Source organism: Dermacentor variabilis, chromosome 8, assembly GCF_050947875.1.
Source record: "Dermacentor variabilis isolate Ectoservices chromosome 8, ASM5094787v1, whole genome shotgun sequence".
In the NCBI taxonomy this organism is placed as follows: domain Eukaryota; kingdom Metazoa; phylum Arthropoda; class Arachnida; order Ixodida; family Ixodidae; genus Dermacentor; species Dermacentor variabilis.
In genome coordinates this window covers 154,288,907-154,302,554 of record NC_134575.1, presented here as the reverse complement: position 1 = coordinate 154,302,554, position 13,648 = coordinate 154,288,907, and the positions used below count along the sequence as shown (strand labels likewise).

Below are 13,648 nucleotides of genomic sequence, written 5' to 3'. Positions count from 1 at the left end.
CACAGCCTAGCAATGCAGTCAATCAAATTAAAGCTGCAAGCATGGGCAGAGAATAATGGCGTTGTGGGAGAACTTCAGAATGGCTTCACAATAGGCACGCGTTTGGATGATAACTTATTTGTTCTTGCACAGTGTATTGAAATATTAAGAGTAGAAAGCAGACCGTTATAGGTGGCCTTTTTATATATTACAGGGGGTATGACAACGTAGACCGCAACATTTTGCGGGATATTCTGCAAGGAGAAGGCTTAGGCGACGATTGTCTACAGCTTTTGAGAGAGATTTACTAGAAAATACCGTTTCCGTTGAATGGGCAGGGATAAGGAGCAAGGAGAAAGTTGATATCAACAATGGACTGAGGCATGGGTGTCATTTATCCCCACTGCTGTTTATGATGTACATGATGAGGATGGAGAGGGTGCCAGAAGAAGTAATATCGGGTTTAATCTCTCACACAAACAGGCGGGTACTGTAGTAGAGCAGCAGCTCTACTCAGTACCCGCCTGTTGTGTTATGCGCAGGACATTGTGTTGCTAGCTGACAAGAAGAATTATCTGCTACGCCCGGCTAATATCTGTGGACAAGAAGGCAAGAATTTAGGTTTGAAATTAAAGCGCTAGAAAATAAAGTGTTATGGTATTCAATGAAAACAGTGAACAGACAGTGGCAATACAGGGCCAGGAAATACCTCCGGTAAAAAAATATAAATGCCTCGGTATATGGATAAACGAAGGCAATAGATATACGGAAACACAGCAATAAAGAATAACAGTAAAGTGGAAGAGAAATGCAGCCATAATGGAAGCACGGAGTGCTATGGGGATAGAACAGGTACGAGGAAACTCCGGTGTATGTGGAAAGGTGTAATGGTTTCAGGCCTTACTTTTGGAAATGCGGTTGTTTGTTTGAAATCAGGGGTACAATCAGGACTCGATGGCAACCAAAGGTCAGTGGGACGCCTCGCATTGGGCCCTCACGGGAAGACTACAAATGAAGCTGTGCAGGGTGATATGGGCTGGACAAGCTTTGAAATGGGGGAAGCTCACAGCAAAATTGATTATGAAGAACGACTGAGAAATATGGAACAAAGTAAATCGGCTGTGAGAATGTTGAGGTATTTTTACAGGAAAAACATTTATTCACGGTGGAGGAAAATAACTAGGAAGCTTACCAGCAAGTATGCGGCCTGTAGGGTCAGCAACAAAGCGACAAAGAACCACAAGCGGAAAGTCAGAGAGGCTGAAATAATCTCATGGGTGGCGGCAGTGGAAAAGAAATCTGCCATGAGTAACTACTTAAGAGGAAAAAAACGAAATCAGGAAAGAAACAATTTATGGTAACTCAAAGCGAAGCTCATTACTTTTCAAAGCGAGATCAGGATGCCTGAGAACACGCATCTATAGAGCGAGATATAAAAACAAAGAGGAAGCATGCGCTTCCTGCGGTACTGCTAGGGGAACCATGGATTATGTTTTATTAGAACGTGCAGATATTTCCCAGTGGTTGATTTAGGAATCACTAGCGTCCTTGAAGCCATTGGGTTCAGCGAGAGCAGGGGGAAAGTAAACCTGTTCGCAATAGAGATTAGTAAGAGGCGATTGGAAGATTGGTGGAAGAAAAGAAGGGAAACGACAGACAACGGAGGCGTACAAAAACAAAGGTCACACTAGGGGTTCGGGAACTTTGGTTATGGGAATTCAACATAGGTCGGTTTTTCTTCTTTTCGTTTTTTAACATAGGTACGACACTTGGAAATATAAGATAACAACAGCTTGGTCGCGCACCTCACCGCGCCGTTCCAAATGGGACGCTCCTAAAACCCATCCATCCACCCATCCATCCATCCATCCATCCATCCATCCCTCGGTAAGCCCCGTGAAGAAAACCAAACGTAGCGATATGCTTTTATTTTGCCGCCGCCACTACTGCGATGAATCAGCAGAGAAGGTCTGCGTCTGCCAATTGGTCGAGCGCCGTCACGTGGTACTTTTCGCGGCCTTTTCTTTATTTTTTTTCTTTTCTGCGTGCCGCGCACTCGCCGCCACGACGATTGGCCGTCGAATTGCGGCAGCGAGGCATTTTCAAGAGATTTCGCAGATTTTGCTAAGCTTTGTGCCTAACCCCGGCATTGAAGAACTCAGTTTTGTTTTGTTTAGCATTACAGATTGATTTTAAGAGTGATGTAGATGCAAACTTGTACGAACTGAGCATTTTTCCTCGTTGAAGGAGTGCGCAACACGGGTGCACGGAGCTTAAGCACGGGTGCTATTCGCGGTGCTCGTTCAGGTTTTCTTCCTGATTGTGCTGATTTCCTGATGAAGCTATGAAGTGCGTGGGCTGTGCGCTCTCATATACCGTGCTAAAGAAGTAACGCGCCTTATTGTTGTACTACTGAGAGTGCGTAGTTCATGTTTTTCTTAGGCGCAGCAAATATATGTTGCTAGGACAAGCTGTTCATTACCAAGTGTAAATGACTTTGGCTATTGTGAGTAGGCTTTCTCCGTTTCGCCGTCTCGGCAGAATAAAGTGGTACACGAGTTTGTTGGCTCATACTGACTTGTATCTGCACAAACAAAAGGGGAAAAGTGCCCATTTACGGAAACCACTTCTATGTGTTACTTTCGTCCTTGCATACCCTTTGTTTGCAAATGAAGTACAGGTTCCACTGTGACGTTTGTGCTTCAGAGCCAACGGCACGAGCTTGTCATAAAAGCGTAGAACCAGGTTCGCCGCATAAAGAGACGCCAACGTCATGACGAAACGACGAGAATAGGTAATATGCTCCGTATAGATCACGCACGTTTCTAAATCACGCCCGCGTTATCCAGGCGAATATGTTACGCGCCTTGCGTTCGGTAATTGTGACACTGAAATGATTAAATTGTGAAGCTGCACACGCAAGTACACATGCACGCACTTCCAGCAGCCTAAGAACGTCCAAGTTGTTGAATCGCAGCTAGGCAGTGCTGCACACATTCAAACGCAGCGCCTTTCGCGTGCACAGGCGAAACCTTGACTTCATTACAGCCCTTTCACGCCGGGCAAGTGACTTTAGAAAACTGAGTAAATAATCTGATCGGTGCAGTAGAAATAACTCGTGAAGTGGTTTGATCTGTACCAGCCACATCAGTGTTTTTGCCTGCAGGCGCTGTGGCCATAACAAAATAACACTCAAATATAGCTCCCGCAGGTGTATGAACATCGTGTACATTACGGAAACAGTATTGGCGAGATAAAGTGCTCTGATTCTTGTGCTAGAACTCGACACTAAAACAAATTTGTCCACGTATCAAGCCTCAAAAGGCTTCTCTAACTGGAAGTAGGCAGCCAACCCGATGCGGCAAAACAAGTGGGCAGTTGCTGTGCCTAAAAAGCACAAAAATTATATGCATCTGCCAGTGTCATTGCGTGTCTTCATCGTTCGTAGCACAGCAGACAATGAAAAAGCCTTAAATACTGTGAAAATTTGTGCGCGAACACCCAACAACAATTTTTGATATTTCACCTCGCGTAACTCTATGGCCGAAGGTGTGTCCCCCATGCGAGCGACTAAGCTGTCAGGGCGAACGAAGTGGGAAAACGCGAGCGGCGACGAGACCAGGACGAGGAGAGGCCGGGAAAGGACGAACGTCGCCACCTTTAATATTATTCAGTGGCTAAACGAGGGAAAACGCGAGCGGTGACGAGACCAGGAGAAGGAGAGGCCGGGCAAGGAAGAACGTCCCCACCTTTAATATTGTTCAGTGGGTAAGCGAGGGAAAACGCGAGTGGTGACGAGACCAGGACGAGGAGCGGCCGAGCAAGGACGAACGTCGCCACCATAAATATTATTCAGTGGGTAAGCGAGGCAAAGCGCGAGCGGTGACGACACCGGGAGAAAGAGAGGCCGGGCAAGGACGAACGTCGCCACCTTTAATATTATTCAGTGGTTAAACGAGGGAAAATGCGAGCGGTGACGAGACCAGAAGGAGAGGCCGGTAAAGGAAGAACGTTGCCACTTTTAATATTATTTAGTGGGTAAGCGAGGGAAAACGTGAGCGGTGACGAGACCAGTAGAAAGAGAGGCCGGGCAAGGACGAACGTTGCGACCTTTAATATTATTCAGTGGTTAAACGAGGAAAAATGCGAGCGGTGACGAGACGAGAAGGAGAGGCCGGGCAAGGAAGAACGTCGCCACCTTTAATATTATTCAATGGGTAAGCGAGGGGAAACGCGAGCGGTGACGAGACCAGGAGGAGGAGAGGCCGGGCAAGGACGAACGTCGCCACCTTTAATATTATTCAGTAGATAAGCGAGGGAAAACGCGATCGGTGACGAGACCAGGAGAAGGAGAAGCCGGGCAAGGACGAACGTCGCCACCTTTAATATTATTCAGTGGGTAAGCGAGGGAATACGTGAGCGGTGACGAGACCAGGAGGAGCAGAGGCCGGGCAAGGCCGAACGTCGCCACCTTTAATATTATTCAGTGGGTAAGCGAGGGAAAACGCGAGCGGTGACGAGACCAGGACGAGGAGAGGCCGGGCAAGGACGAACGTCGCCACCTTTAATATTATTCAGTGGCTAAACGAGGGAAAACGCGAGCGGTGACGAGACCAGGAGAAGGAGAGGCCGGGCAAGGACGAACGTCGCCACCTTTAATATTATTCAGTAGATAAGCGAGGGAAAACGCGAGCGGTGACGAGACCAGGACGAGGAGAGGCCGAGCAAGGACGAACGTCGCCACCATAAATATTATTCAGTGGGTAAGCGAGGCAAAGCGCGAGCCGTGACGACACCGGGAGAAAGAGAGGCCGGGCAAGGACGAACGTCGCCACCTTTAATATTATTCAGTAGATAAGCGAGGGAAAACGCGAGCGGTGACGAGACCAGGAGAAGGAGAAGCCGGGCAAGGACGAACGTCGCCACCTTTAATATTATTCAGTGGGTAAGCGAGGGAAGACGTGAGCGGTGACGAGACCAGGAGGAGCAGAGGCCGGGCAAGGCCGAACGTCGCCACCTTTAATATTATTCAGTGGTTAAACGAGGGAAAATGCGAGCGGTGACGAGACCAGGAGGAGCAGAGGCCGGGCAAGGAAGAACGTCGCCACCTTTAATATTATTCAATGGGTAAGCGAGGGGAAACGCGAGCGGTGACGAGACCAGGAGGAGGAGAGGCCGGGCAAGGACGAACGTCGCCACCTTTAATATTATTCAGTAGATAAGCGAGGGAAAACGCGAGCGGTGACGAGACCAGGAGAAGGAGAAGCCGGGCAAGGACGAACGTCGCCACCTTTAATATTATTCAGTGGGTAAGCGAGGGAAGACGTGAGCGGTGACGAGACCAGGAGGAGCAGAGGCCGGGCAAGGCCGAACGTCGCCACCTTTAATATTATTCAGTGGGTAAGCGAGGGAAAACGCGAGCGGTGACGAGACCAGGACGAGGAGAGGCCGGGCAAGGACGAACGTCGCCACCTTTAATATTATTCAGTGGCTAAACGAAGGAAAACGTGAGCGGTGACGAGACCAGGAGAAGGAGAGGCCGGGCAAGGACGAACGTCGCCACCTTTAATATTATTCAGTGGTTAAACGAGGGAAAATGCGAGCGGTGACGAGACCAGAAGGACAGGCCGGGCAAGGAAGAACGTCGCCAGCTTTAATATTATTCAGTGGATAAGCGAGGGAAAACGCGAGCGGTGACGGAACCAGGAGAAAGGGAGGCCGGGCAAGGACGAATGTTGCGACCTTTAATATTATTCAGTGGTTAAAAGAGGGAAAATGCGAGCGGTGACGAGACGAGAAGGAGAGGCCGGGCAAGGAAGAAAGTCGCCACCTTTAATATTATTCAGTGGTTAAACGAGGGAAAATGCCAGCGGTGAGGAGACCAGAAGGAGAGGCCGGTAAAGGAAGAACGTTGCCGCTTTTAATATTATTCAGTGGGTAAGCGAGGGAAAACGCGAGCGGTGACGAGACCAGGAGGAGGAGAGGCCGGGCAAGGACGAACGTCGCCACCTTTAATATTATTCAGTGGATAAGCGAGGGAAAACACGAGCGGTGACAAGACCAGGAGAAGGAGAGGCCGGGTAAGGACGAACGTCGCCACCTTTAATATTATTCATTTGGTAAACGAGCGAAAGTGCGAGCGGTGACGAGACCAGGAGAAGGGAAGGCCGGGCAAGACGAACGTCGCCACATTTAATATTGTCATGTGGTCGTGACGTCAAAGAACACAGTAGCAATACTGTGAATGGCAAAACTAGCTTTTGTTGGGCGAACCTGTGCCCACAAAACAGGCTACACTTAAAGCACAACGAGAGCGGCGAACACAGTCGGCGATCGTCGAAAATATGATCATAGGGTCAAGCGTGTCGGCTCTTGTACGGCAGTCGTCGAATGTTGCAGACTAATCGTTCGGACCCGCGTGCCTTCCACAAAGTTCAGCATCATTCGCGTCAGGCGATGAAATCAGACAACATAACGCTCGGCGACAACAGACAGCGGATAGAAGCATCGATAATATTCCAGAAACTTAGGATACATGCAGGTGCGTCCCGCGCTATGCGATAACACTTGTTAGGCGGCGAAACGGGGTCGCCCGATAAAGATAAGTACACGTGGCAATATTAGTCAGTGGGTAAACGAGTGAAAACGCGCGCGGTGACGAGACCAGGAGAAGGAGAGGGCGGGCAAGGACGAACGTTGCCACCTTTAATATTATTCATGGGGTAAGCGAGGGAAAACGCGAGCGGTGACGAGACCAGGAGAAGGAGAGGCCGGGCAAGGACGAACGTCGCCACCTTTGATATTCCTCAATCTCATCACCCTGGTTACGTCCACTGCAGGGCAAAGGCATCCCCCATGCTTCTCCAACTACCCCGGTCATGTACTAACCGTGTCCATGTTGTCCCTGCAAACTTCCTAATCTCATCCGCCTACCTAACTTTCTGCCCCCCCCCCTCCCTTGCTACGCTTCCCTTCCCTTGGGATCCAGTCCGTAACCCTTAATGACCATCGGTTATCTTCCCTCCTCATTACATGTCCTGCCCTCGCCCATTTCTTTTCCTTGATTTCATCTAAGATGTCATTAACTCGCGTTTGTTCCCTCACCCAATCTGCTCTTTTCTTATCCCTTAACATTACACCTATCATTCTTCTTTCCATAGCTCGTTGCGTCGTCCTCAATTTAAGTAGAACCCTTTTCGTAAGCCTCCAGGTTTCTGCCCCGTACGTGAGTACTGGTAAGACACAGCTGTTATAAACTTTTCTCTTCAGGGATAATGACATCCTCCTGTTCGTGATCTGAGAATGCCTGCCAAAGACACCCCAGCCCATTCTTGTTCTTTTCATTATTCCAGGCTCATGATCTGGATCCGCAGTCACTACCTGCCCTAAGTAGATGTATTCCCTTACCACTTCCAGTGCCTCGCTACCTATCGTAAACTGCTGTTCTTTTCCGAGACTGTTAAACGTTACTTTATTTTTCTGCAGAATAATTTTTAGACCCACCCTCGGCTTCGCCTCTCCAGGTCAGTGAGCATGCATTGCAGTTGATCCCCTGAGTTACTAAACAAGGGAATATCATCAACGAATCTCAAGTTACTAAGGTATTCTCCAGTATCTCTTATCCGCAATGCGTCCCAATCCAGGTCTCTGAATACCTCCTGTAAACACGCTGTGAATAGCATTGGAGAGATCGTATCTCCCTGCATGACGCGTTTCTTTATTGGGATTTTGTTGCTTTCTTTATGGAGGACTACGGTGGCTGTGGAGCCCCTATAGATATCTTTCAGTATTTTTACGTACGGCTCGTCTACACCCTGATTCCGTAATGCCTCCATGACTGCTGAGGTTTCGACAGAATCAAACGCTTTCTCATAATCAATAAAAGCTATGTATAAGCGTTGGTTATATTCCGCACATTTCTCTATCACCTGATTGATACTGTGAATATCGTATATTGTTAAGTAGCCTTTACGGAATCCTGCCTGGTCCTTTGGTTGACGGAAGTCTAAGGTGTTCCTGATTCTATTTGCAGTTACCTTAGTGAATACTTTGTAGGCAACGGACAGGAAGCTGATCGGTCTATAATTTTTCAAGTCTTTGGCGTCCCCTTTCTTATGGATTAGGATTATGTTTGCATTTTTCCAAGATTCCGGTACGCTCGAAGTCATGAGGCATTGTGTATACAGGGTGGCCAGTTTTTCTAGAACAATCTGCCCACCATCCTTCAACAAATCTGCTGTTACGTGATCCTCCCCAGCTGCCTTCCCCCTTTGCATAGCTCCCAAGGCTTTCTTTACTTCTTCCGGCGTTACTTGTGGGATCTCAAATCCCTCTGGACTATTCTCACTGACATTATCGTCGTGGGTGTCACTGGTACTGTATAAATCTCTATAGAACTCCTCAGCCATTTGAATGATGTCATCCATATTAGTAATGATATTGCCGGCTTTGTCTCTTAACGCATACATCTGATTCTTGCCAATTCCTAGTTTCTTCTTCACTGCTTTTAGGCTTCCTCCGTTCGTGAGAGATGTTCAATTCTATCCATATTATACTTCCTTATGTCAGGTTTCTTACGCTTGTTGAGCAACTTCGAAAGTTCTGCCAGTTCTATTCTAGCTGTAGGATTAGAGGCTTTCATACATTGGCGTTTCTTAATCAGATCTTTCGTCTCTTGCGATAGCTTACGGGTATTCTGTCTAACGGAGTTGCCACCGACTTCTGTTGCACACTCCTTAATGATGCCTATAACATTGTCGTTCATTTCTTCAACACTAAGGTCCTCTTGCTGTGTTAAAGCCGAATACCTGTTCTGTAGCTTGATCCGGAATTGTTTATTTTTCCTCTTACCGCAAACTCATTGATCGGCTTCTTACGTACCAGTTTTTTCCGCTCCCTCCTTAAGTCCAGGCTTCGAGTTCTTACCATCCTATGGTTACTGCAGCGCACCTTGCCGAGCACATCCGCATCTTGTATGACGCCAGGGTTAGCGCTGTGTATAAAGTCTATTTCATTTCTAGTCTCGTCATTCGGCTCCTCCGCGTCCACTTTCGGCTATCCCGCTTGCGGAAGAAGGTATTCATTATCCGCATCTTATTCTGTTCTTCAAAGTCTACTAATAACTCTCCCCTGCTATTCCTAGTGCCTATGCCATATTCCCCCACTGCCTTGTCTCCAGCCTGCTTCTTGCCTAACTTGGCCTTGAAATCGCCCATCAGTACAGTGTATTTTGTTTTGACCTTACCCATCGCCGATTCCACGTCTTCATAGAAGCTTTCGACTTCCTCGTCATCAGAACTGGATGTAGGGGCGTACACCTGTACTAGCTTCAATTTGTACCTCTTATTAAGGTTCACAACAAGACCTGCCACCCTCTCGTTAGTGCTATAGAATTCCTGTACGTGACCAGCTATATTCTTATTAATCAGGAATCCGAGTCCTAGTTCCCGCCTTTCTGCTAAGCCCCGGTAGCACAGGACGTGCTCACCTTTTAGCACTGTATATGCTTCATTTGTCCTCCTAACTTCACTGAGCCCTATTATATCCCATTTACTGCCCTCGAATTCCTCCAATAGCACTGCTAGACTCGCCTCACTAGATAACGTTGTAGCGTTAAACCTTGCCAGGTTCAGGTTCAAATGGCGACCTGTCCTGACAGATCATTACTATTATTCAGTGGGTAAACGAGGGAAAACGGGAGCGGTGACGAGAACAGGAGAAGGAGAGACCGGGCAAGGACGAACGTCGCCACCTTTAATATTATTCAGCGGTTAAACGAGGGAAAACGCGAGCGGTGTGGATACCAGGAGAAGGACATGGCGGGCAAGGACGAACGTCGCCACCTTTAATATTATTCAATGGGTGAACGAGGGAAAACGCGAGCGGTGTCGATACCAGAAGGAGATGCCGGGCAAGGACGAACGTCGCCACCTTTAATATTATTGCGAGCGGACCAATCAGAGGGCGTGCCGGGAAGAGGGGAGGAGCACACCAATCAGAGCGCGCGCCGTAGGAGGGGAGAGGAGATATTCTTGTTATGAAGGAGGAAAAATCGGATTCAAGTGCAGCGCAGCGACTGTCTCTCAGGAGAGGTCACCAAGGTCACCGGCGCACGCTCTTTCGCTCCATGGATGCGGTTCGGCGCGAGAGGCCGCGACTGTTCGCACGAGAGCGGAGCGCCAATGCCGCGCTGAACCCGAGCCTTGAGAGTAAGAAACGCAAGCAAAGCGCCGGCGGAGGGAAGCCACTACCGCCGAGGATCGAAAACAGGAAGCACAAAACGAAATATTACGTCTTGCGATGCATTTGAAACAACGCTTCGCTTTAATAGATGCTCCATGGTTGTGACGAGGGAATTTCTGTGCAGAGGTGAACCGCTACGACACGCTGCGCAAGATGCCCGTTCCCACAATGCCGAATGATGTCTGCCTAGAGAAGGTCAGGTCCGAATCCTCGTTGGGCTCCAGCTATAACCTGGACGACCACTACGTCTGCTGCGCCATGCCTCAAGGGGTCATCTCATTCCAGGTGAGACTCTACGGCTACTTTGAGGCTGCCATTTTAGTTATTGAGATATAGATATTTTGAGTTCAAAGAACAGCGCGTGGTTGAGCGCTGGTCAAATCTCCGTGAACTGATATATACTTGTGCTCTTCAAGCTTAATTGTCTTTGCAGCAATGCACTGCGGTTGCAACTAACTCGTGTGCCTCTGGGATACCGGATGGGAATCTTTTTATAAGGCATTTGATGCCACTTTCGGAGTTACTGTGCTTTTTGAACAGCGCTGATTTCATTGACTTTTATATTCTTTCACAACGAAGTTTTTTTTAATTGCAATCTACATCAGACGCACAGAAAAGGAAAATTATGGAGACCCAGTGCGCCCGTTGCAATACATGTTAAGCTGTCTCCTTTTATTTTGTTACTATGTTCTTGCGTGTAAGGATCTGGCCCGCATTCAGAAAAAGCTCTTGCACCAGAATTGTTTGTAAGAGCGAATCGCGGCCAATTATGATCTAGGACAATGAAGGCGGCAGGCCAATGGCGAAGAGCGCTGACACCTTAGTGTAATTTGCACCTTGAATTTTTTTCACCTTCACCGTTGTTTGACAAACTTATGCTGGGAATTATCTCGTCACCCCGCGACACTTCATCACTGACCACTGTCGTAAGACTTGTTCATGTACGGTGGGTGAAGCCATTCACTCCTCGTTGAGATGTTCTCTAAGTTGGGGCCAGGTCGGCCGCTTCTATGAAGGGGGCAACTTTGTGCAAGCACTATTAACGTACTTCATAGTTTTCATACGCACGCCAGCCATCATCGTCCATGATCTCCCTTTCTTCCCGTATGAGCTGGTTGGCGGGAAGCTGACATACCTTTTTAGTTTGGTTCAGGCCTCGTTTAAAGCAAAATATTGGAGCGATAACCTTGACTTGGTAGCACAACGTTGGTTACTGTTCACGATAAGCATTTAGAATAGCAAGGGGAACAAGATAGACAAGACGAGCGCTCACTCGCAACTGAAAGTAATAAAAAAAAAACGATATGAACAACCACAACTTCAGGTTACAAAGGTATGTCACCCTCAGTACCAAACTAGCACCTTGACAAGTTTCAACGGCGCATGTGCATACACACATAATCTGTGTTTGGACCTTTCTTCTCCGAGAGTGCGTCACACTGTAATGCACACATTACTGTGCGCGACGTGAAAGGCTTCTGTATCGCAAACCTGGTTTGTTCCTGCCTAACTATACTGTGTACGGCCGTCCATTAAATAAGGGCTTCACAACCACGCACGCTGAAATGAGTTCTAATGATGGTGCGTTACCTGAACCGGCGGGCATTGTTGCACGGCGCACCTGGGTCGTCGTTAGAATTAACGTGCTGGTGTCCCTGTGCGCTTAGTCGCCCATCGCATGCGCACACTTTGGTGGATTGAATACGTTGAGTTCTCAGAACACGTCCAGTTAGATGAATTTCTTTACACCACCACCAGTTTTCATATAAGCGTCTTGAAAGTTGCGGTTCTACTTTATTAAAAAAAACACCTTTTTTAAATCAGCGCTGAGCAACCTAAACCGGAAAGGTAATATTGTCGCACAATTAAGAACGCGCGTATCTCAAACCATGAACCAACTTCATAATTCTTTCAACATTAGTATTCTACGCTAACTCACCGTCTCTTATATGTCAATTCTAATATGCGCCCTAAATTGAGAATATGAAGACATAATTAGTTTAATTTCATGCAATAGTCAATTATGCATTTTCATATGCATTTCAAGCAAATAGCAATACAGCGTAAGGTCTCGAATTGCGTATTTGGCCGCAGGCAATTGACAGATGGTCGGAAAAGATACAAAAATGCAGCATATTTTTGTTGGATTGAGGCTGCTGGTACATTTTGTGATTCAGGCCTCGCTTTGACATTGTTTTCTGCGATTGTGGCTACCAGAATACCGTCAACGCGACGGAGCCCTGTTATGTGGCACAAGTATAACACATGTGGGCCCTAATGCAAATGGAGCGTTAACGTGTTTCTGCCCTGCCAGTCGTGCACCGGTGGAGGTCTGACCTGCGTTCCCAAGAGTGGAAATGGGCGCTACGTGTGTCTCGGCCTGGCAACCTTCAAGGAGGACGTGAGCATGGGCCCCAGCATAAGCGGCATGTTTCTGCGGCTCGGCGACCACATCCCGTGGATACAGGGCGTGCTGTCAAAGGGAGACTGAGATGCTTCGTGCGCACCAATGAATGTCTTTCAATAAACATGAATGCAGTATCACAAGGTTCACTGTATTGGAACTTAGCTTAATTTGTGCTAATGGGTGGATGATTCTGAGTATGCTGGCAACATAAAGTTGCAGCGCAAGCAGTAGTGATAATAGCGCCCTCAACATCTGTATGTGACATGCGGACCTCGCGTTTGCATTGATATCAGAAACCGAACGCACAAGCCATTGCCTAAACTCAGAGACGCAGCCATTGCCGTATTGTGACTGTGTCAACTTCGTTCGTTACTTGAAGGTGCAGAACACATGAAAAGGTCGCGACCTACACTGTAAGAAATGTTTATTTATTTTTTACTTTATTTGAAAATACTGCCAGCTGCTTTTTGGCAGCCAAAGCAGGAGTGGTACATAGAAAATAAAAAGGGATCCCGTACAAGCAAAGAAAATGTCAAAATAAAATTCGAACACAGCAAGCTCACACACAGTGCAACACAGATCATACTTGTACCCTAGTGCGCAGAACAATATCTCTAAAACTAAAGACACGAGTTGAATAAAAATTCGGTACGAAAGGAACTGCGTGCTTCGCTCACAACTGAGAAATAGCCGATAAGAAAGAGTCGATAGTACGCTTGTTCGCTACCTTTTGTGGAAGCCTGTTCCATTCTATTATCGTTCTAGGAAAAAATGAAAGTTGATAAGCGATAGTTCCAGCCTGAGGTACAATATCGGTAAGTTTGTGCTTTCCGTGGGTACTTCTACACGTGTTAAACTGTAAGTATTTGCCAAAATTAATCTTAGTTTGGCCGTTGACTATCGTGTAAAGCATCTTCAGACGGTGTAGCTTACGGCGTTCCTCCAGTGTTGGAAGACCAGACTTTGAACGAAGATCATATAGTGACGCTTGTCTTCCGTAGGCATTAAAAAAAAACCTGA

At 47.5% G+C, this 13,648-nt stretch overlaps 1 protein-coding gene across 2 annotated transcripts in view; it reads left to right on the top strand.

The window, feature by feature from the left end:
* Positions 1-12,768, top strand: part of LOC142590681 (uncharacterized) — a 344,046-nt gene extending 331,278 nt beyond the window's left edge. For both annotated transcript variants that reach the window (XM_075703098.1, XM_075703097.1), the window contains 2 exons: positions 10,346-10,506; positions 12,536-12,768. In XM_075703098.1, coding sequence (XP_075559213.1) covers positions 10,346-10,506; positions 12,536-12,712 — 338 coding nt within the window. In that variant the 3' untranslated portion in view covers positions 12,713-12,768. The remainder of the gene's footprint in view (positions 1-10,345; positions 10,507-12,535) is intronic.
* The last annotated feature ends 880 nt before the right edge of the window (positions 12,769-13,648 follow it).